The sequence below is a fragment of the Bombus pyrosoma genome, linkage group LG11 (genome assembly GCF_014825855.1).
Source record: "Bombus pyrosoma isolate SC7728 linkage group LG11, ASM1482585v1, whole genome shotgun sequence".
Taxonomy (NCBI): Eukaryota; Metazoa; Arthropoda; class Insecta; order Hymenoptera; family Apidae; genus Bombus; species Bombus pyrosoma.
In genome coordinates, this window is record NC_057780.1 from 2,387,487 (window position 1) to 2,412,841 (window position 25,355).

The 25,355-nt window shown below is 32.8% G+C and overlaps 2 protein-coding genes across 14 annotated transcripts; one reads left to right on the top strand and one right to left on the bottom strand.

Annotated features, from left to right (window-relative positions):
- Window positions 1-205: 205 nt before the first annotated feature.
- On the bottom strand, window positions 206-4,405 carry LOC122572931 (ubiquitin-like-conjugating enzyme ATG10). 5 transcript variants are annotated; one of them, XM_043738666.1, is made up of 5 exons: window positions 4,318-4,405; window positions 1,448-1,654; window positions 1,126-1,366; window positions 500-668; window positions 206-398 (listed from the first exon to the last, which is right to left on the bottom strand). In XM_043738666.1, the coding sequence occupies exons 2-5, from the start codon at window positions 1,553-1,555 to the stop codon at window positions 308-310; spliced, it is 609 nt and encodes a 202-aa protein (XP_043594601.1). In that variant the 5' UTR covers window positions 1,556-1,654; window positions 4,318-4,405; the 3' UTR covers window positions 206-307. The 5 variants fall into 5 exon arrangements, with proteins under 5 accessions (XP_043594601.1, XP_043594599.1, XP_043594602.1 ...); XM_043738664.1 differs by lacking the exon at window positions 4,318-4,405 and adding an exon at window positions 3,053-3,190; XM_043738667.1 differs by lacking the exon at window positions 4,318-4,405 and adding an exon at window positions 3,049-3,185 and having other exon boundaries at window positions 500-659.
- LOC122572920 (single-stranded DNA-binding protein 3) lies at window positions 3,131-24,792 on the top strand. Of its 9 annotated transcripts, none has more exons than XR_006318608.1 (15): window positions 3,136-4,237; window positions 5,550-5,622; window positions 5,717-5,778; window positions 5,932-6,016; window positions 6,094-6,135; window positions 6,361-6,447; window positions 8,881-8,988; window positions 9,735-9,809; window positions 9,909-9,957; window positions 10,707-10,736; window positions 11,803-12,014; window positions 12,159-12,329; window positions 12,476-12,676; window positions 19,460-23,663; window positions 23,751-24,792. XR_006318608.1 is itself a non-coding variant. In XM_043738618.1 (15 exons), the coding sequence occupies exons 2-15, from the start codon at window positions 4,182-4,184 to the stop codon at window positions 19,562-19,564; spliced, it is 1,356 nt and encodes a 451-aa protein (XP_043594553.1). In that variant the 5' UTR covers window positions 3,136-3,902; window positions 4,089-4,181; the 3' UTR covers window positions 19,565-24,792. The 9 variants fall into 9 exon arrangements, 8 of the variants coding, with proteins under 8 accessions (XP_043594556.1, XP_043594559.1, XP_043594555.1 ...); XM_043738618.1 differs by having other exon boundaries at window positions 3,136-3,902; window positions 4,089-4,237; window positions 19,460-24,792; XM_043738619.1 differs by having other exon boundaries at window positions 3,136-3,659; window positions 4,089-4,237; window positions 19,460-24,792.
- Window positions 24,793-25,355: the final 563 nt, after the last annotated feature.

Here is a 25,355-nt window from a genome sequence, read left to right on the forward strand (position 1 = left end):
GTAACTTTCAGTTACTGGTTGGGCCAATCGCGTTCACCTACTTGAATTGAAGTTCCACCAGACGCACGTCCTCTGCGCAGAGGCGGTAAACCATAAGCGATTCTATCGGAATTTAAATTGCATTGCTAAATCCGTTTGTTAAGAGCATAATTAAAATTAATAAAATATGCGTATATATAAGGACTATTCCATACTAAAGTAAAGTATTTTAATTTACTTTTATTTGATACACGTGTGTATACGTGTACTTTCTTAAAGCAATAGGACATATTACAGTTTAATTCGAATATTTTAAAGTGTATATACATTACATAGTTAACTGACAATATTCAGGACGTAGTTTAAAATTAAGGGCAGCAGGAGCGACGGTACTCAACCAACTGACTATCTTGTTTTTACTGAAAGGTAAGAAAGTAATTCATTCATTTGTAATTATAAATAATTATACTATTGCTAAATATTTATAAGACGATTTTTTCCTTCTTTCTATACCCCTTACCTGTTACTTGTAATTTGTAAAAGCTCATGAGACATACAAGGATGCAAGTGTAGAAAAGGTGTACCTAATATAGGATGTATAGCTTGAGATAAATCCTTGTATTTCAATTCTCCGTTACGAACGAGGGTTTGTGCCTCTTCCACGGATATTGGATTAATACCTGGGAAATCTACAAAAAATTAGTTATACAAAAACGTCAAACACATGAAACGGTTGTACGAAAAGATGACGAGAAAACGGCGAATTCGTTTAAAAATACAAGACACTGAAAAATTATTCGCAAGTTCATGCATGCCGTAAAACATAGATTTCCTCTATTTCTCTTTCTTTCAGTCACTCTTAATCTCTTTGCTGACTTCTTAGCCTAGTTTGAGATAGGCTACAATCGAAGGAACAATCAGCATTATGTCGCCTGCTGCTTTCAACAGGCTGTACATACCCGATTAAGGTCTAGTGGTGATCAGAGAACAATTGTAATAGATGTTTCGTATTTTGATGTATAGTCGTTATAAAATTAACGACATTCACAAGATATCGTTAAAAATGAATCGTAAAGATGATCTTTTTTTTCTTTGTAACGTTTCTTTAGAATTTTCCAATGGTTCGAATAAATATGGCGCGTTCACCTGATTTCCATCCATTAAAATAAAGTGTCGGGACGCTGTAGCTCATGGACCATAACACATGATGTTCTGTAACTAATGGTTTCTCCATAGGACAAGTGGCCTCAAAAGGGTCTTGTTTCAATACAAAGTCGAAATCATCGACGGAGTCGTTATCTTTTGGTGTCGAATAATCATTTAAGTTACTATTACTGCATATGTATTGTCTCTCTTGGCGGACAATGTATGCCTCTCCTGGCACATTCTGCAAATCGTGTATAGGTATTTGCTATTTTAAAAATCTCTCTTTGTTTAGGGATCTCAAATAGTAAAAAATGACGGTCACCTTATTACCTCGAAGTTCCCATCGATCAGAGATTTCACTCGACATTTCTACGAACCTTTCAGCATTCTCGAGAAATTCGTCCCACGTGATCGTACCTGGACCGTCCATTGATATTTGTCAAATCAGACAAATGTGGTACTAATTGTTTCTATACTTTTTTGCAATATATTGTGAAGGTAATTCTTTATGTTCTAAGAATTCACAGCCCTGGTGACAAGCAACAAATTTCGTAAAAATTTATTATGTACTCAAATACTATGTATTCAATTCTACATTATAGAATTATAGCTTTATACATTACACAGTACATGAACTATATGTTACATTGTGTACTATACAAGGTATAAGTATATGGGTATTTACTAATAAGTAACGAAAATAAATTACAAATCAAGGAGTACTTTTAATTCCGCGAAAATAAAACGCTACTACGCCAGCAATAATATTAATTATGCTGCGATTTTCAGATTTTTATGTAAAAATCTTGCTTTATTGTTTTAAGAAAAACTTTAGCAAAAAATTAATGTTAGAAACTCTTTCGCATTTTCCTTAAACTGAAGAAATTCTTTAACAATAGAAAAACGCAACAGAGTTAAAGATCAAAAGATCTATACATTTCCTTTTAAAACTCAATATCTTATAATTGAGTTTCTTAATTGAAAGACTCGAGACTAATTTATAGTACACAGAATAAACAAAGATATTTAATCATAATAGATTCTACTGTTTTCTTATAAGTATGAACCTTTCGAAATAATTGTTCATAGTTTATAAAAATCAATGATACATTAATTCCATGATGAAGTTGAGAAAGGGGAAGCTGTACACCCGAAGGAATGGCTTGTCTCTTTTCTGTCCGACCCCTCGACGCTCAGTCAATTGTCGGCTATTTTGCATCGGCAATGTTCGCTAGTATTCGGTCATGTTCGGTTATCCCCGCTATTGGATACCTGCGCCGAGAGCTTGTATAATATACGTGTGCGGTGTATACACAGATACATCCACCATGGAACGGTTAGCATCCAATAGCAGGTAAAATGCAACCAGGAATGTAGCAATAATAGGTGCAATTGCACATAAGTATCTATTCTTCTATTACTAATTTTTATAACGCGTCCCCGATAAATATCTTACAAATAATATATCTAGTCTTTTATAAAATGTTATTCTGTATTTTTCTTACATTAATAAAAAAAATGAGTTCTCCAAACTTTTAAGATAGAAGTACATAAAAAATTTTAGTTTTCTATACATTAATAAAATGAACGGAAAAAATGGTAGATGAGAACATCATAGGATAGTTACAGCAAAATTTAGATTACTCAATTTGAAATTTATTAAGAAAATATCAACTTTACAACTATCGATGGATATATAGTAAAATTTCTATTAAAAAAATCAAGACAAAAGATATATGAAAAGATACATAATACAAAAAATCATTCAAATCTCCAAATATGCATCATGAGTAAATCTAAATAAGTCTGAAATAAAACCTAAATAAATAATCTTTGAAAAATTAATAATTAACGATTTTGATCACTCTGGTAGCCCTAGTGTTAAAGTGAGATAATAAAGCGGAGTAATAAAATTTAACTTACGTACGGTCCTGACGTGAAAACCAATGGTTGCGCGCGCAGCTTTTATGACCTATAGACGCAAAAAGGACAGAGAAGGGACAAGGGACGAGAAAGACAACAGTGCTTCCCGTATTCCGTATATATGTGTGCGTGTGAGAACTGCGCGTAAGCCGTGTACGAAACACATTTCCGATCTTGTGCGTGTTTATATAAAAATAAGTTCACTTATACTTGTGATTGTATGTGTAAAAGTGACACCGTGTTCGTTCGCTACCTGCTAGGTAGGTGTGATAGAAGAAGGAAAAAGGAAACAAAATAGAAACAGACAAACTCCTATTGGTCGTCCTGTATGTAAGATCATCGAAGTATACGCATCGAGGATCGTAAAATCGGCGTGTCGCTAAAGTGAACTTCACTTCTGACGGGGTGAAATACGAGTGTGTATGTCTGTCTGTCTGTATCTTTAATGAGGTGAGGCGGGACGAGGTGAAGCTTAGTTATTGGTGAGGTGAGGTAAGGTGAGCAGCGAGAGCGAGCCGAAGCTAAAGAGAGTGAAGAGTGAAGAGAGTGAAGTGACCGAGCGCTACTTGGGCATCGTGGTGAGAGGACGCACCGTCGTTTATGTTGAATTTGTAAGACACGACTTATGTACCACGTAGGTTTTTTTTGATAATCAGTGAAGGAAAAAAAGTCAGGAAAGGAAACAAAAGGGAAGAAAAAAGGCAAAGTGAGCTGCATTATAGGGGGGAGAAAGAATATAGTGGGAAGTCCACGAACGATGACGACGCGCGTTCGTTCCGCGGTCATGCGTCCACAATTGGCCGAGCCATGATGCGGAGTACTCTATCTAGTATAGGCTGCTGGCCGCGGCAGTGGTACGACGTGTTCGTAACGTGTGTGTGACCCGATAGAAAATACAATAATTCTCTGTTTCTGATAATTACGTTTCTTCCATTGAAACAAGTGTGTTAGAAAGTAGAAACATATATCTTCGAAAATCTAAGAACCACGAGTATACGTATAGTAATTAGAAGCATATATTAAGTTGTACTTTCTGCCAGTTCGTGCGGGACTTGCCACGGTGTCGGACATTGCTATCTGTGGAACGAAAACGGTGGTTCTGTTTACATTGGAAAAATTGACAGTCTTCGAGGATGTACGCAAAGGGGAAGGGGACTACGGTACCCTCAGATTCTCAAGCAAGAGAAAAGTAAGTATTATTTTTTATAATAAAATCTATCATGCATTATGTATTTGTTGAAGTAAACGAGAAGGAGAAAAAAATTTTACCAATTGATCGACCAGTGACTCCATTTTTTTTTCTTTACATCAAGCGTGCGTATACTACGTATATGCGTGTAGTAGGTATTAGTTGATCTGCAAACCGGGCGATCGGATTCGTCGAATAATTCCGGCTTACTTAACGCTGGAACTACCACAGTAATAAAAATCACAAATTTCTATTTTCTCATCGAAATTTTATAGATTTATTACAATACATTTTTCGAGATTCGAATGATTTTTCTTTTATGAAGTTTGTTTGTGATAAATTCTTGTTTTTTCCCTTGCATTATATATGTATTTTTTTCATATATTTTTCATTTTAACTTCTTTGATACAAGTTTTATATTATAATCATTGAAGATAATATTTATGAGCTCTGTTATAATGAATATGAGAAAATCTTGATGCAAACTTAATGAATTAAAATAAAATAGTTAATACGTATTTTTGTAAAATTTCTTGTGATTTATAAGGAATCTGAGAAAATCTAGTTTTGTAATTAATTTTTTTCAGTTGTAATTAATTATCGTTGTGAAATTAATCTAACAAATTTAGTTTTGAACTTTTATGAATCGTATTGTTTATCTAAAATTGTCTTCCCTGCAATATGATTTATCGTAAATTCGACTGAAGTGTATGCTATGACTCACTAGAATTACTTGTCTGGCAAAGCAGGCCGATCGGGCGCCATGTTTTTATCGTTTGCAACTTGCAACCAAGAAACAGTTTACGAAAAAATTAGTACGATAACACCTTCCATGACACCAATCATTGAAAATGTAATTTTTTAAATATTGATAAATAATTCTAATTGTTCTTTCTTAGTTTTAAAAATATTATTCTGCGACTGTAATGCTGAATCTGTTGCATTTAAAAAAGTTTCCAATTTTTTAGTTTTGTTTGTTAAGTTCGTTTATACATTAATAAAACTTTATAAAAATATCACTTATTAACTGTGACTGATTATTTATATTGTGTTTGCATTGTGAAATATTATAAATTGTAATATGCGTAAATATTTTACCCAGATGCTTGTGTTTGTATTGTGAATACGTATTGGTATTTCAATATGAATATTTTATAAATTAAACATTTATCGTTGCGAGTATACCTATTTTGAAACGATAAACAACACCTTTATGTTACATAAAGATATTATTATATAATATAAAAATAATTTAAATTCAAAAAAATAAATTAGTTTTATATTTATCTACAGATTATTTATAATATTTCAGGTTAGCCTTGTATGTGTACGAGTACTTATTACATGTTGGTGCACAAAAGGCGGCACAGACATTTTTGTCAGAGGTAATGATTTCAAATTGTTTTGAAAATTTAATGGAACCTGTGAAAAAGATGATTATATATTATTGGTATAATTATATCTTATTTTGTTACATAGATACGGTGGGAAAAAAATATCACTCTTGGTGAACCGCCTGGATTTTTGCATTCTTGGTGGTGGTAAGCGTTAGACATTGTTTTATTCTTCTGCTACAAAAATAACAAAATTGCATTTTATTTATAAAATATTAATTTTCTTCAGGAACATGTTCATAATTTAATATATTTTTCCTACTTACATGCATACAAAATAATCAATTAAAAATATTTCAGTGTATTTTGGGATCTATATTCAGCAGCACCAGAACGACGGGATTCCTGTGAACACAGCAATGAAGCCAAAGCTTTCCATGATTATGTTAGTATAATTTTATAATGTGAAAGTTATAATTATATATTACAAATGTATAAACAAGAGATTATTTCTGTTCTCAGGGTTTTGTGAATAGCGGTTATGGTGTTAATGGCATTGCCCATGTAAGTTGAGTTGTATTATTTTTCATACATATGAAATATGTTTATTCAATCATAGTGTTCTACCCTACATGAGTATTTTGATATGATCTAAGACCATGTACTTCTAAACTAGAGTATGTAGATAACAGGGATTGTTACTAAAGTTTGCATGCACATTTAACTGGCATTTAAATGAATTATTAGATGTTGAAATTTGGCTGGTAGATAATTATCAAATGATTACAGAATGCTGGTCCAGCGCCTTCACCTATAGGGCAAATGCCACCCAATGATGGTATGCCTGGTGGTCCGATGCCTCCTGCCTTCTTTCCAGTAAGTTTTTTTATATCTTTATACTGATAACAATATTATTTTACTTAATTTCATTGTGTGAATCAAAAAATTTGAAGAGTATTTGAATTATCTATGTCTGTTTATGTATTTTGTTAATGAATAATTACTTTTATGTTTTGTTGTTTAAATATGAGTAAAAAGATTTAGATAAATATTTATTTTTTATAGAAAACATTATTATTTATTAATGATAGTTTCTTATTTCAAAGCAATCAACTATGAATTTTGACATTCTCCTACTATAGTCTATAGTATAGTATAATTAATATTGTGAAACATGCCTTTTATGTTTATATGTGCACATATACATACATCATGTGTATATTGTGTTTCAAGAAAGGGAGGGCAAGAAAATAAAAAAATAGTTTTACTACATATGATTATATATAATATAACATTGTAATCTAAGATATATTATTGAAAGTTTTCAAACTTAATTCTTCTAAAAGGAATAAAAACATTCTAATCTTTACAATCTTTATTATAGGGAAATCAGACATATTAACTGTATATAAACACATATCACAATATTTATATGTATATACATACATAAATATGTATAAATATCTGTTATCATTGTTATGCCTAGTTACAATTCTCATGCATTATAATTCTACACTTGATTCAAAGCTCTTAACATTTTATTAAATATATCAAGTATAATAAACGTTAGTAATTAAAATATCTTCTAACTGTAGATTGTTATTAATCAAGTACAGATTGTTAATAAATTTACATTACATATTATTAAATACACCTTATAATAATATATATATATATAATTTTTTGACATTGGTTTTTTGGGATAAACAATAATGTTTCAATTTTACATAATACATAATCTAATTATCTATGATATACTGTCATGACAAATAGCTATATTTTATTGAAAACAATTCTATAAATATGATAGTAAAAATCTGTTATGTTACAGTTAATTTATGTATAATCGGACCCAAGTGTTACTAATTAGTACTAATGTTTCTTACACATAATAACACAATCCTGTACAATGTCATTCGTCTGATTACTGTAAATGTACACAGTGTCCTTGAAACATATATTTTGTTTTGAAACAAGTGTACATTTGGATAAGATTCTCATGCCATGCTTGTCTATACTGTATCTATGTACTTATTTTCTCTCTGCTATGTATCTAACACTTGTATGTGCGTTCCTTTACCATTTTCACTTTTTGATCTCCTCTCTGCATAAAGCAGATTTCAGAAACTTACCAGGAAAAATTTTGTATAGATGTTAGAGAATAGTTTTAGTTTGAATAATTTTATATTGTAGGTCTATAATTGACAGTGTTCTACCTTGTGCTGACTTTAGTTCTGTGCAAGAACTTAACAGTTGTTTTGCAATAACAAAATATTGAATATATTTATTGAACTACATTTACAAAATATATTTGTTCCTTCATTCAAGTTATTACTTATAATACTTCTGATCTACCTTGATATCTTAGTATTACGATTTTCAGTCTGAGTTCTGAAAATGAAAGCATATATTTACTCCTAGAGTAATATTTTAAGACGGATTTATCTTTCTACAATTCTTAATATCTAACAAACTATAAAGATTAAAAATGTCAGCTAAGGTCACACTTTTTAGGATTTCTAATATATTTAATATAAAAGCCTGCATAGATAGTAGTCTAGCATTCAGTACAAGCGGTCTACGAATTTAGTAAAAATAATATATGACCATCCTTTACATCATGGAAAAGATCAAATTTATATCTATATATGACATACACATATTTTATGTAGTATAAGTTAAGTATACCCTTAGAAACTATAAACATTGTATTCTGTATAAATGATAGTTTAATGATTCTATGAGAAAAATATATTCTCGTTGACCGCTTATTATAACATCTAAATAACAATATAAGTAGGTGAAAAAAATGTCTAGTTATGCATATATTGCTTGTTCGAATATTTATTGCCTTCTAAATCATTTTAGGGTAACGATGTATACGTTCAGATAGAAACAACATGATCTCACTTTGATACATTCGTATATATCCATAAAAGAAAATTATTTTATATATTTTTTTTTATTTATTTATTTATCTTTTTTTTAATTATCAAAATTTTGTTTAAGTGTGAAATGGGTGGGAGGGGGGTATCCTCTCAGGCATTTAGTATCAAATATTACTTCGTGGACAAAGTCGTAATTACGAAATGAAGTATTGATTAACGTATGTAGGCTGAAATAAATATCGTAAATGTAATCTTTATTGAAAACAATATTTATAACATTGTATTTTCGTAATTATAACTTTTAGATTTTTAAGGTGCTGACCAACATAGTATTAACACAATCATACCCAAGCCTTCTAGTCTAGCTGTTGCCTGGATCGCAGTGTTGCTACATGTCTGTCGTTTGCGTTGCTTGTTGCAGAACAACTCGACAATGAGACCATCTCCGCCCACACACCCCTCATCACAGCCATCCCCCCAGCACCCCCAGCCACCCCCGCCTCCACACTCGCAGATGATGTCCACTCAGGTAAGCCTCATTCGACACATACACTATCACTCATGGAAAATCACTCAGTCCACTCTCATTATACCATATCATCGTGTACCTATGACTGTTTGCTCGAAATCGCTTCTTTTCCTACCAAAGTTATTTCTACTGTACAATTTTTAACCCGTCATTCTTCAAGTACAATGTATAGAATATACAAACAGGATTCGCTTAAATGGTTACGGATAATGATATTGTTTCAAGCACAGATATTTTGTATCTTTTCTACACCTAAATACATTAACGATTAATACATGATTTTGCAATATTGTATTTATTATACTCCAAAAAGAAACAAAATAGTTTTATTAAATATGTGTAACAACAGAAATTTTAAGGTAAGAAAAAAGGTTTCTTTAATGTTGCACAATGTAAAAAAATGTTATGTTATTATTTTTGTCTATAATGGGCTTATTTTAAGGTAAGAGTTGTGTTAAGTGCACATCGTACTTTGATTTAAATAATCTGTTCTTTGTTGAATATAAACCCCCATGGTTTGCAGTTCTATTTGTACATTAATATAACATGTGTCCTCCAGATGCACTATGATGATTTCTATCAAAGTGCATATGTTATATTGCCTAATGTGTGATCAATTGCTTGTTGCGGCTGCCTGGTGTGTCAGTTTTGTGATATACAATAGTTATAACATTCTGGGGTTTTAGCTACATAATTATATTGGCAAACATAATTTACTTAATGTATAACTTCCTGACTTGTTACAGTTCATGGGTCCTCGATATCCTGCTGGACCAAGACCTGGAGTACGTATGCCACAAATGGGAAATGATTTTAATGGGGTATGTATTATTATTTTACCAACAGATCAAACGATTGTAAATAATGTACATTAAATTACGATATTGAACAATTATTGACATATTGATATTTTTATTTAGCCACCTGGACAACCGATGATGCCAAATAGTATGGACCCAACTAGGCAAGGTAAGGGCTCAGTTATATGCTAGATTCACATTGATTTTTTTTCTGGCATTGACAATAATTGCGAGAGGAGAATGGCATAGACGCATGCATACCAAAAACCACACAGCAATAAATAAATCAGTAATTATTAAAAGTGGATTGGATTGCTGTGATGTGGAGTGGATTGGTTTTTGAATTGTCTAGTTACATGCAGTGGTGTAGTTTTCAAGTTAAATCATTATAATTAGCATTATATATTTATATGACTCTGTGTATTCTTGCTTTCTTCTTTTGCATTCGAGATAAAGATACAAATTTAATGTTTCAGTGATGATTAGACTAAACATTTTAATAATAATGTAATGTTAGTATATATAATAGTCCTATATACAATCCTATAGTTGTTATAATTGTTTAAGAATTTTTTACTGTAAAAATGTTGTTAGATATTTTCTTAATTATCAAGAAATATTGTTTTAAATGATCTATAATCTTATTGGGACATGTAAATAAGGATTCAAATAAAAAAAATTTGACGTGAATATATTATTTAACAATATTTAACAATAAGGATTTAGAAGCAACTCGTTAAATTAGTATTTAAATATACAATACAACTTGTCGGTATATGCTATAACGATATATTTTCGTAGCATTAAAGTAATATTTACAACTTTATTCACTATGCGACCGCAAAGTAACTAGACCTTACCGCCATCAACCTGACCTTACCTACCTGCCGTACTAATGTGTGCTCTTGTGTTCCTCAGGCGAAGCTGGAGAATTTGTAGGGTGGCAAGGTAGGAAGCAACCCAGCAACCAAATCACACTCACATGACTTAGTCAAGCCTAACTATTATTTTTCTCCTGCTCGTTTTAAAGTTTCTGTTCTCACTTTTTATGAATAAATGCACTAGCTTCGTTTCTTTGTGCGATACTTGCTCATCCGATCTTGCATTCAGTATGCCAATCGTAATTTAATAATAATAGAATCAATGTGTTGAACTTCACTATGAGAACAGTTTTTTATGTACAAAAAATGATCACATTTAAAGAGATTCTTTACTTTTGTATGTGAAATATTAACATAGATATATTTATATTTGTAGAAGAAAAAGGAATAACTGTTTTAACATTACAGTTTCTCATTGCATAGATATAATGCAATAATTTTGTGGCTAACAAAATATATCTGTTTGTTATTGTCATTGTCAATCATTGTAGCATAAACTTAACATATACTAAGAACTATAATGCAGTTACTTGCTCATGACTTTTTCATTCGTAACATTTTAAGAGAAAAAGATTCATGTGTTCTTAAAAAGGAAAATATCTTCAATTATAGAACAATAACTTTACAATATTTTACAATTGATTTCATATCACATAAATATATAAAAATATTGCTGTATGATGTCGCAATCCTTTTACTAGGTATTAATTGAATGATTGTCTTGTTTGTTATGTATCTGGCGCTATTATCTTCCTTTGTCAAGTTAAAAGCTCATACGTTTGTAAAAGTTACTTAGTAGCGTTGTTTTTCATCCTTCGCATGAGCTTTGTTATTTCATTAATTTGTGTAGATGCAAATTACCAATTTAGCATGTCATCCACTTGCTTTACTATTACATATGACTTCGGCAAAGCATGACTCGAATGTTTTAATTCTATAGTAAAAAAGAAGACAGACAAAAGAATAAAGATCTAAATTAAAATACTCTTTTTCATATGTTGAAATATTTTACAGTCACATGATTTGCCGTTGATCCAAAGATTCACGATTAGTGTTTAGTATTAACATAAACTAGAACAGTATTAATATTTGTGTCTTTAGGAAAATGCATCAAAAATTGTTTTTATTACTAGCTCCTCCAGGCATGAATCCTATGAATCCAAGGATGAATCCTCCACGAGGACCAGGAATGGGTCCAATGGGACCGGGAAGTTATGGACCTGGAATGAGAGGACCACCACCTAATAGTAGTTTGGGACCTGGAGGTCCAGGAGGCCCTGGTATGCCGCCAATGAGTATGGCTGGACCAGGGGGTAGACAACAATGGCAACCTAATACATCCACGGTACGATTACGTTCTGTACATATTTAAAGAGTTATTCCTGTTTAAATTAACAAAATGTTTTTTATATATGTCTTTATATATATTGACAGTGATATAATTAGATAAATGTTCATATTATAATTCGATAATGAATTTTTATTTTAGCCAATGAATTATTCATCATCATCACCTGGTAATTACGGGGGTCCACCTGGTTCAACAGGTCCTCCAGGCCCAGGTACACCAATTATGCCCAGCCCTCAAGATAGTAGTAATAGTGGTGGTGAAAATATGTATACCATGATGAAACCTGTACCTGGAGGAAATATGCCTGGTGTAAGTAACTGTCTACTACTTTTGTATTATTTTGATTTAGTAATATTAAATATGATTCATCATAAGACAATATTTAGTTTTGTTCATGTCTGTTAATGAAGTATATAGAGATATAATAGCAATAATAATTTGTTTGATTGTATCAGGACTTTCCAATGAGTGGTGGACCAGAAGGTGGTCCGATGGGTCCTATGGGACCAAATACAATGGGTCCTGTGTTGAATGGTGATGGCCTTGATGGAATGAAAAACAGTCCAGCTAACGGTGGTCCTGGGACACCTCGGGAAGATAGTGGAAGTGGAATGGGTGATTATAATCTGGGTGGTTTTGGAGGCCCTGGTGAAAATGTAAGTATTAGTAAGTTTTTTTATACTTCCGATAACGGTTACTCGACGTGTTAGTATGGACTTATATGTTACCATTTCTTTTTCTGTGTAAATTTATATTCCTAGTAAACGTGAATACTTTTGGATTAATAATAATTAAAAAAGAAATTACTGTTGATCTTTATTGTTGATATTTCTGGTTTGAAATATAAGTCCATATTAGAACTGACTTTTCTTCTAATTATTCAGCAATTAACAGATTCAGGTGCTTCCATCAATGCGTCAGTTAGTTAATTATTCTGTTAAAATAATTTGGGTCTTATTACATTTAGAGGGCTTATCCTCAAGCTTATTCCAACCACCTGGTTAATGCTTAATCTAAAAAGTATCAATATTTGATAAAAATTCGAAATATTCTTATTTAATCATTTAGGCTTCTTTGGGAGATTTAATTTAGATTACCCACTTGCATCTAATGTTATAACTGTTTGGCTCATATTGTGTCTAACTATTATCATACTAACAGTATGACTAATGATGCAAACATAAAATGGGTATAAAAAATCATGAAACATTTAAAGAATTTTTAATTTACTAAACAATGAAATGTTCAACTTGTTAAAAAGTAGTATTTTTTATATCTATAAAAAATTAAATGTTGGTGATAAGATAAATTTTCTAAGTTATGGGCTGTTTTATTAAAGTACTTTGCATAATATTAGTGGAAGATCATAACTAAAAATCATTCTCTAATGATTCTTTAATGCCCGCAGTAATAAAATGCTTCAAAACATTTTCTACCCATTTTATACTTACAAAAGAGTATGAATCAACTTTCATAAAATAATACACAAGATATTCCATAAGGTGTATCGTATATGATAACAAAGACACGTCGAAATGATGATTTCTAATAATTTTCAAAATATTCTTATCAGTGCAATATTAATTTTAAATCTCCTTTCGGCTAATCGAATTTAATAACTGTCATAACAAAATTAATTTAGTAATTTATCTATATTCATTCGTTCATGGATTTTGTTTAAATATATATGCAATATTCTTTGCATACAAATCTCAATCATGGTTAAAAAATATATGAAAATATGAACTTACTTGGTACATATAAATTTAATGGTGTATATACACATATATGACGTATGTGATTCATTTTCATTGCAACAGCATAAAGGATCGTGTGATACTTTTGCGGCATTTGTATACGATAAGCGATACAAGACCGAATTCCGTTTTATAATAATTCTGATGGTTTTTTAAATACTTACAATTATTTCGAATGACAGATATTCTCGTCTATAACCATGTCTCTTATTAATATTTTTCAAGTACGATACGCCTTGCGGGAAATCGTATATATAATATAGTATAAAATAATCGATTTCTTTAACGAGCGCGCACAAACGGTATATTCCTTCTTTAATCTTACGTTATTATTTCGGATTGTGAGTAGGATTCTAAATTAAAAGAATAATCAGTAATCTCGCACGTGCGCCTTCTGTATTCCCGACAGTTTTTTTAAAAAATCAAGTCGCCTTGGATCCAGCCCCGAGTTCGTAGATGCCGTAGATTTCCCGATTAATCATGCAATGTGGAAAAGGATGATACGCAAACCCTGAGTTTTATGTCACGTGCGATCGTCACGTGGTAACGCGATTCATAACGGTTTCGTCAATGGCTCAAGCACGATTATTCGCTCGTGTCAAGATAGAGAACGAAAAGAAAACGAAAAGAGAGAAAAGAAAAGATACAGACATACATTCGCGTCGACGCATCTCGACTTGCGTTTGTTAATTAATCGCTCCTAATCAGTTAGGTTAGCATTTAAGTGCTCATTACGCTACTATTACGAAACTATGATACTTGGATCATTTATAACACGCGCGCGCGCGCAAAATACACTACATAAATATTTAAAAGTATATATATATATATGTATATATTCTATATATATATATATGCTTTTCTTGCTAAATACTCACAAGGTTGCAGACTAGAATTTTATGATTCTTTTTCTTTATTTTTATTATTACTTTTTTCTTTTTTAAATATTATTATTTCTATACTTTTTATTATCGACAGTAATTTTTATCGACTCGTGTCAACGCCAACGTCTATTTATATTTATTTGAATATTAGCTTGTAAGCAAAGGTGCCTGAAAAACACGAACTACTGTGATTATCAATCGCATAATTGTTAATCGATTTCTAATTCTTTTCTCTATACTATCTTTCTTCTTTCGATGATTGTTATTTTATTTCTACTTCATCTGCCATCTTTTTTCTTTCTTTAATTGCACCGCTAGCTCGTCGCTAGCTAACTGGCTTATTTCTCATCCTATTATAGAGTTTGGATTCTAAGCAGTATTAGGTTAGAAAATAATATACGCTATATTAAGTTTATGACAGGTAAGACATGACAGTCGTTGAAAAATGGAAAAAGAATCTTTTGAAATTTCACTACAAAGCTTTTGCGAAACGCCTAATAAATTTTACATCGATAAACGATTTCGAATCTTATTTATTCGGATGATAATTTTCGTATCGATAGACGTATTAGAGGTACATTTGCCTAATCTCTCGAATCAAATTCCTTTTCATTGAACCAATAAAACTCTGTAATGAGGTGATCAAATTAGCCGAACTCAGACCGAGTCCCTCCACTATTTGCTCAGAATTCATTATATTGGTAGAAAAGTAAAGTTTGCGCACCATCTATTCGCAGCCATTGACATCGCAATACTTCGCGCGAGTATATACACGACTAATTAGAATTAATGGATCATTTCCGCCTAGTGCCTTGTTTGGAAAAAGAATGTAGGTACCATCGTGTATTTTAATGCAAAACGTCGATATCCTTAGCGAATCGAAAGCTAATAAACGCGTACAAATCTAGTCATGCGATCCTACGATCGAACTATGTTTTAAAAATGGGGATTTTTTTTTATCGATCGATCAACTAACGCAGGTATTCGAACATAACCTCATTTTACATGCACTTTGCATTTTATTTTTTTCTACTTGTCCCATTGAATAATATTTCCTAAACGTACGAATATTCTATGATTCAGATACTTATTTCGTTAGAAAGTTCCTATTAAGATTTAATTTAAATGAGATAACATCGAAAACAGCTTTGTAGCAAGTTCCTTAACTTTCTTTCCTAACGGAAGCGTACAGCAATATCGTATTTCCTATTTGAACGATATGCTGTACCGGCGAGTATTGCGAAGCGAATGGCGTTTGCGATTAACTTAACGAAAAAAAAGTACTTGGGCAAAAATGTATAAAGAAAGATGTTATATATATAACGTACGCATGGCAATATATAGACGATATATATATAACGTAATTATTTTTGTATGGTATAAGAATCATAGACGGTGTAAGTACTGAACCTACATGAATGAGTGTGACAAAAATACAAAGAAAGAGAAAGAGGTAATACGGGCCGATAATGGAGAAAAATATATCGTGCGAACCTCCCGGAATCCATCCGTCCGTAATGGTTATAGGTCAGTACCGGACTATGCTGTGCTGCTGTTAGTTGTGTTTAAATTAACTTAAACTATTAAAAAAGTAAAAGGTATTGATATCAAATTATGTAAAACGATATAAGAGAGGAGAGAAAGAGAGAGCGAGAGGGAGGGAGAGAGAGCGCCAATTGCAAGGGTATGCTCTAGGAGCACCGGCAAGATTGATTATGATCTCGAGGACGATCAAACACACAGATCTTTTTACCTTTTTATGATTATTGTGACTTCTCGAGAAAGATTCTGTATTATTTTTTTTTCTTAATTTTTTTTTTTTTTTTTTATGCTACGAGCCACGTTAAACGGCCACGCTTTTCTTACTTTTAATTTTGTATATTTTCTATCTTTTTTATACATTCATACATAATATACATGTGTTTTTATATATAATATATAATATATGTATATATATTTATAATATATATAATGCATATCTATATATATGTATATATATTTTTTTTTTTAAAATACACATCTTTGATATTTATGACGTTATATTATAAGACGAAAGAAAAATGTGACGATTATATAAGGAACGAAAAAGTAGCGACATCAAGTATAACAGTTCTAGCGCACTTCTTCACTGTTTTTCTATGACTGCAATCATTATACAAGTACGATTTTCAAAGCTTTTATTATACGAAACAGTTGATAAACGCTAGTCGGATCATACGCATATACATATTATGTTCTGCAATTCGTTTTACCGAATTGAAAGTGCAAAGAATCGATAAACTGAGACTTATTAATAGTGAAAGAAGACTGTCTTGTTTAGTATTTTTAGCATTCAATATATTTGTAAGGATATCATCGTAGAGATATGACTGCTGCTTGCCGTTGTTCCGGAGTATTCACCATGTCAATGAAATGCGTACTTTTAATTGGGAAAAAGGAAGTACACACACATACATATATACAACGAAAGATAACTAAATATTCGCTTGTACCAACTTTAATACGTTTAATCGGTGCGACTTTCACAGTATATACAAAGAAACGCTCGTTTAATCTGTTGCAACAGGCGAAAAAGTTGGTGATAGCACGCGGTCAGGGTTCGAAGTTCGTGACGAAGAAATAAGCCAAAATAGAAAGAGTAAACGTGGAATTGTTAACGATGATAAGAGCAGTAGTAGTCTTTTCGTTGCTTGTAACACGACTCGTCGTCGTGCGCTGTTCAAAGAAATTTCGAGAGAGCGTGCTTCGAACCAATATATACATATGTATAATATACGGATATGCATATATATATATATGGCGTGAAGCGCACCAGAATGGTACTTTTAAAAGAAAATCGTCGATTTTACTTTTAATACAGCCCCACGTTGTAAGCCACGTTAATGAATGGCAATGAACATTACATTTATTAATATATGCCTAAACCAGGGGAGATCGAGACAATAAATGTAAACCTGTTACACTGAGAATACTGCGTTTTTCTTTTTTATTTGCGTTCAAATCCGCAGGGTGCTGGCTACTAGACATTTATATATGACTATCTGTTTTCATATACACTTTATGTCTTTTTTTTTACTTGTTTTATTTATTTATTCTTACGCGGTCGATCGATTTAAGTTTTTTGTCTAAGACACACTGGTAATCACATGTCACTTGTGTTTCACATTGCATTATACGTCGCGACGTCGATACCGCGATCAAACGAATGTTTCCGTTTGATCACTTACTGTCCTCATATTTCCGCGTTAGTTGAACTCACCGAATGCAATCCTTAAACTAATGTAGTCGATACGATGTAGTTGTTACATGTATTTTTGTCTTTTTTTCTATTTTTTTTTTTTTTATCACAAATCATGTGATATTTATTCTAACACATACACGCCCAGGTACACGGAAGACATTAACATTCGTTGCTTTTACAACAAACGCGATATATGTAACTAAAGTATGTGTTTTTAACGTCGCCGTAATATTGTTTACATTATACAAATTGCCACTAATATTAACAACGATGACACTTGCTTACATGATTAGAAACAGTAAACTCAAACTAACACTATGCACGCATATATACACTGCATAATAAATTACAATTTCGATCTATTCTTCCGGTATCTGGTACAAATCGACACACCATAAACGGATACTATCGTATATTGTGGAACACAATGTTTGTGATTTACTTAACCGTCCTGATGGAACGGTAAATATCTTCAATTTCTTCATCTCTTTTTTTTCTTTTTAAGATCTTTTAATGTCTTTTCATTGAACGAAAATCGCCCTCTGAAACACGAAAAGAAAATATAGTGAAATCTGATAGCTGTATATAGTACTAGCCTGTACTGACCTGTAGCACATGGATGCGTGAGCGCAAAGCGATTGGTGGATTGCGAGATCGTATCGAGAAACGATTCAAACGAAAAAAAGTACTTCAATTAAGCAAAGAGTGAAAAAAAAAAATTATTTTAAGAATCCGTGAGGAATGACACGTCGAGTTTCTATGTTACAATTTTTTCTTAATCTCTAAATAAGAATTTTTCATTGTTGGTTCACTCGGTGAGGTGTGCGTGAGTGGGGGGCAGGCAGCGCACACGGAATGCGCAAGAATTTTTTTTTATACATCCGTATTTTTCTTTGTTTTTATTCAATGTTTTTTCTATTTTTTTTTCTTTTTGTGCTCGATACGGGCTTCTTTTTTACATAACGTCCATGTGTTGTGGGTCAGAGCGCCCTGGAGATGTGGAACCACATTTCTCTCTTCTTCATTCGCGGTTCCCAAAAAATCAACACCAAGTTTCTCTTCCTAGTTCTTTCATATATATCCTCTCTTTAAGTTTTGCGTTTCACGAGCCCAGCCCCTTCACGACGCACCGTCACCGCGCTGCGCAATCACTTACGCAGCATGTCAGCGTTTTTTCCCCGAGAGTTCACTTGGGATCAGCGAACTGCGACGAACTTTCCTCCGTCACCTGAATTTCTTTGTAGTACCTTCACCGTGACTGGGTTCGATTAATCTCTTTATGTATTTTATAATCAGTTAATTCTATATTTTAACAAGAAGCTGGAAAAGGAAATTACGTTTCAAGCGACATTGTCGCGTTCAAATATTTCCAGAGAATATTTGCATGCTTAAAAAATTCAGAGATTCGAATATTGAAACATCAAGGGGAAAAGTATTCTCAGCTCGCTGATGAAACGCTGATGAAACCAGTCCAAAACAAAATGGGCAAGGTATCGCCTAATGGTGGACTTGCCTAACCTCTTACGTGTAACCGACCTGGTGTTGGTTGATTCGCAGGATCAGACTGAGTCAGCGGCCATACTCAAGATCAAGGAAAGCATGCAGGAAGAAGCCAAGAGGTTTGAGAAGGACTCAGATCACCCCGATTATTATATACAATAACTCGTCACGAGTCGTTGGGCCCTCAGACCAAACTAACGTTTTAAGAAAAACAAATCGCAAATCGATTCCCCTCTTTCTCTCTCTCTCTTTTTCTCTCTCTTCCTTGAATCCAGAATTCTCCTTACTGCACTTGTACTCCACGATAATCTCCTTCCTTTCACAACCCCAACCCCCTGCAACTTCGAATCGAGGTACTGAAAACAGTGTGCAGAAACAAAGGAAAGGAAAAAGTAAGATAAATTGAAAAAAGAAAAAGTTAAGCTCCGTGAGAGAAGTGCACAAGAGATACGTAGAGATACGTAGAGATTGGAGAAGCGTTTTCTCCCTTTGCGAAGTGAGGGGGGGCGCATCCCAAGATTTTTTCATCCTCTCCGGATTACGGAAAGGATCTAACCATTTAAAGTAAGAGAGCACCGTTTCATGTAAAATCTTTCATAATTTCGCGTTGACGTACATTCTTCAAAATGTCTCCATATAATATACACAATCATCTTAAATCATTGTCAATCGATGATACTCACCGTTTTTGTAAGTGAGCACGGGCTCAAGATGTTTTGAGCGTCCTCGAGTATGCTCGCTAAGATTATGAAATCTATTGTTAAAATATTACGTTCCAACATTCTCGAATGTTTCTCATTTCGAGCAATACTCACGCTCGATTAGATTTTTCATACCGATGAAAAGTCGAATGCCTAATTGCTCATTACCGTCTGCAATTCACACAAGTGGACCCGTTTCAACGTCGTCTTTTCTTTTCTTTTTTTTTTTTTCCTTATAAACTCCTACATCGTCTCCTACTTTCTTAGGGAACCTGATTTTGTTTCTGAAAATAAGAACAGGAAAATAATAAGTGCTTCCTTATTGGCCCTAAGTTAAAAGGAAAGTATATTTTTTGTACAGTTCGAGAAACAGTTCAAGAGGTACATGTGATGTTTTTATATGTGAAAGTAGTAGTCATCTCTCCTCTCCTCTCTGTCCCTTTCTTCGAACCCTTCAGTTTTTATTTAGACGTTTTTATGGAGTATACTTGAGTGACGTTTCATCGGTTTCCTACATCGTCTGTGCACAGCGAATAGTTTCAGTGTATGAAATTATTAAAAAAACATAAGTAACTGTGATAAGATAGCGTTTTAAATGAAACATTACACAACATACTTATACTATCGTATATCTGTTCGCAGGTAGAATAACAAACAATTGTAGTACACACATCGAGTGTACACTCGGGTGAACACCACTTTTATACGTACGTTCTGTACTTATTTCAATTAATATTGATACAAATGTTGGTTCCATACGTTGACGAAACGATTCCTCTATTTTTATTCAAACAATCGAAACTTTTCGCATGCGCCTTCTGCGAAACTGTTCTCGAAACGAGATCGATCGATACGGATATCTTTGATACGACAAACTCTATGATTCTGTTTGAGAAGAAAACCTATCGTGACTTTAATGTAATAAGTTTTGAGATGATACATTATTGAGAGCTATACCTTGGGTCGTGTTACAAATAAAAAGATTTTATAATTTCTATTCAAAATAAGATCTTTTCACAAAATGTCATCTACGTTTTATTTGTAACAAATTCAAATCTTATAACATCGTTTAAAATTTTATAACATATGTTGTACGTATATGATGGAATTATTCGTAGATGTAAATGCTTGTTAAATTTTTTTTTTTTGGAACGATCGATCGATCCCGCGTAAGATTGTACGTCAGCGCAGCAATTTGCGAGTATTGGTAGCATAATACCTGTACTCGTTATTGTGGCATCATTCTACGGTCGATCTGTCGGCTATTCCTTCCGAGAAAAGAAGCATCGATATCTTCCATGAAGTTATATACATACATATACCCGAGAAAAGATCCACGAGAACGCAACGCCTTTGTGCTCTTTTTCTGTCAATACAAAGAATGCGATTTTAAAAGGGGTCCCGATAGATGCTAGTGTTAGAGTGGTCAATGGTATCGATATTATCGTGTGCGTGAGACGAAGAAAAAGTGGTTTCTTAATTTATTTACAAGAGGGAGTAAGAAACTAGGTACGTTAGGTTTATCGATCGTTCAAAGTGCTGTGTGTATAGTACGTACAATAGTGCCACGTTAACTAACCAAGATTTTGCTTCGTCAACTGCCTGTCGCCTGTCCTCACCGATTCTCGCAACTGATTTTATTGAGAAGAGTTTGGTGCTCCTCAATACTCTTAAAATTCGAATCATAGCGAATAAAATTCGATAACCTAACCTCATGAAATTGTGTAAATCGTTCCCGTAAATGCATTTTCGTTACCTCGAATCGTTTTTTTTTTTTTTTTAATTGACCGTTTAGATTAAGGTATTTAAAATCCTTGTGAAATATCGATTACGCGCCAAGCTTTCAAGATTTATCAAAATACCTAAGACCGACGAGACTTCTAAGACTTAAGAAAACTCCCGAATTTTAGGGCATCGAATCCTATCTGAGGTTATTCCAATTTTTCATTACATGCATGCATTTGACGCGATTTGATGGTTTCTGGTATACTTATGTAAAATAAATCAGTGTATGTATCAGGTTTCCATATCTCATTTGTATCCGATAAAGAAGAGAGATTCTCGAAATATCCTAGTGATATACCTCTTTCGATAACTGATCAGCTAAAATGTTGAGCCGCGGGCAATTAGCGAAGCACTACTGTACATAACAAGGTGGGAACATGTGAAACGATATGATATCGAGTGTCGAAAAGTTGACTAATACGATGCAACGTCAAGCGATTGCATCGATAGCGTTGTTCACATCGGTACATTTGCGTTTAGGGAGGACTTCACGGGCATTGTTAACAGTTGCACAGACGTTGCAGTCTCGATTGTGTTGTGCACAATTGGATCAGATCTTTATTTAACTCGAGAAGCGCACAGTACTGAAAGGCTGCAATAATATTATTTCGAAAAAAAATCGAACACTCGGTTATTAGGGAATTCGCGAGAATTCGCTTGTATTATCTGTGTCCGAACGAGGGGAACCCGACGAAACGGTTCTCGAGAGAACGCATTATTAGAACTCCCCCTAGGACTTAATCCGATATGGTGGGAATCCGGCCAGTGTGCGTCGATAGTACACACGAAACGAATTTTTATTCGAGACGATCGTCGTTTGTCGATTACGGATAAAAAACAAGTTATGTGTAACTGCCAATGGAATTTGTTCTTTTTTTTCCTTTCTTTCCTATAGATTTCATTCTTTTACCATTGAATTTTTCAGTATTCACAATAGCAACGTTACGTTCACGTTGAATGAAGGTGCTTATTGTTGATGAAACAAATACAGGGAGGTAATAAAATCAGTCATGTCTTAACAAGGTGAAACAATAATTCAACATGGATGAATATAGAATTGTTTCTTGTTCGTAATATATAACACAGACACAGTTTAGATACCGCTGCATTAATCAGTATCTGCGATTAATTATTTATTACATAACTATTTTTCATCAGATACGGTTTTACGACGATGAATAGATAACGATTAAGTAATCTTTAAATTGGTAATCTTCGAGTAAGTTATTAATTAATTATTAATTAGCTAAAGATTTATCAATAATTACGGCCTCGCTATATCTCTTTCATCGACTATGCTTTCGGTACATAGGCGAGTTAATTCTTTTAATCACATGTAGTATCATGTTTGTCGCTTGATAAAAAGCGACATTCGCAAATATGAAGCTGCGTAAAAGCAGCGAATTGCGCAACGGACAAACGTGAACGTAACTATATAACAGGATGGAACAGGAATTAACTTGTTGTTTGAAATCCGATCCTCATTCGATGGAATAATCCTGGTCACCGTAGAATCACGATAAAGTACGATCGTAACTCGTCCAAAGGGTAAAGAAAATTGAATAAAGTGTATAAATTTTACGTTCGCCTGTTTATCTCCTAGTTCGTGCCTCAAATCTGGGAATGGCGGCGTGTATATACACACACGTGTATACTATTCCGGCGTAATTAAATATAAATGTATAAGTTGTACAAAATGTCGAGTGCAATTCGGATTAAAATAACATATACAGCGGAATACGGTGTTCCTGCTAATTGCGTGAAACATCAAAACGGTATTGACATCCGCCCTTTTATCGTTAAGAAATTTTTGAATTCGGGTAAATATTATATTTTGTTATCATCTGTGTGTATTGTTACAGCTGGGCGAAAGAATTTCATGGCAAAGCGGAAGAATGGAAAAGTTGATGGATTATATATGGTGATATTTTTTTTACCCGAATTTAAAGATACGGCACGTTCGGATCTCAATACTTTTCGGAACGTTTCGCGCGTCTACTTTTAATGTATATTTAATTTTTTTATGGGGATCATTTTTTGTATGGTCACCAAAAATTTATGAGTTTTTTGATTTTTCTGTTATTTCGTTCGTCGTCTATAGCGATTCGTTCCAACGAAATAGCAAACAATTTTCTTTCTTTTATGAAATAGATAAGTATTATGATCAAAATTTTAATGTAAAAAATGTTTAGAGGGATGTGTTGCGTTAAATGTAGACCAAAAACTTTCAGACGAAAGAAGTATATAGTTTGTATTTGATCGTTTTTAGCGCAGAATAAGTTGTAAAAGATCACGAGTTTAATCGATATATCGAGAGGATATATATAAGAAAAAATATTTGTATATTGTTTAAAACAAGAGTTGAACTCGCCGTGATTAGTGAAGAAGTAAGAGGAAAAGAAAGAAATGATATCTCGTGTACTATTATTGCGCGTTACGATTTCGTAAGATAATTAGGAATTTATAATAAGTAAGGGTGTTAGGTTGGCAGGAAAACAGTGATCGAGTAATTTTTAAAAACGTATTAAAACGAAAAAAAGAGGAAAATAATAGGACAGAAGAATATCCTAGCCGCGATAAAAAGAATCGAAGTGTGTGTAAATTATAAAATCGATCGATAACGAAAAACTAGAGATTAACGGAAATCAATGAGCTGCCATCGTTCCCAACCCCTTTAACGAATGTTTGCATTCAGAATTAAAAACATAAATTTCTTTCTATAATTATTTACCTATATAACTATGACAATTGTAACTGACACGAGCTGTACATCTTGCGGCTGACCTCACGTACTCTTTAAATTCACGCATAATTATAGACATAATTATAGATATCTATTACGAGTATAGCATTCAAGTAGTAAGTAATAACAATAAAATAATGGAATAAATGTCATCTATCCTACCAAGTGTCCAAATTGTTTTCTGTATAATACCTTCCGCTCTTATTAGCAAATTCTACTATGCATCTACTTTCTGCAGAAGGCGGCATCGTTATACTAGAAGACTCGAGAACGTTCGTTATTTAGTTGTATCTTATTTTTGCTGGTAAGTTATATATTATATCTTTATTTGAATTACAAACTTGAAGAAAATAATTTGGCAATTTTATTTATGATTATATTTTTTTGAAACAAAAAAAAGGGAAACGAATACAATATTGTGATGGTTGCACACAGTTAATCTCCAAAATACAAAATATGAGTGATAGTAGATGATTTTTACACTGATCGTAAATTTTCTATGTTTGTTAAATTATACATATATTACTTAATGTGATCCCAATAGAAAATTCATGCAATTCAGTTTCATTGTGTCATGAAGGTTAAGTATGTGAGAGCAGCATGACGCGGTATATGGATTTCCTACATTACCAGTTAAACTTTCTAGAGCTCATATAGTATTAGGTCATTGTTGACGTTTTTTAAAACAACATCAAGAACTATTATGGAGTCACGAATCAATGAC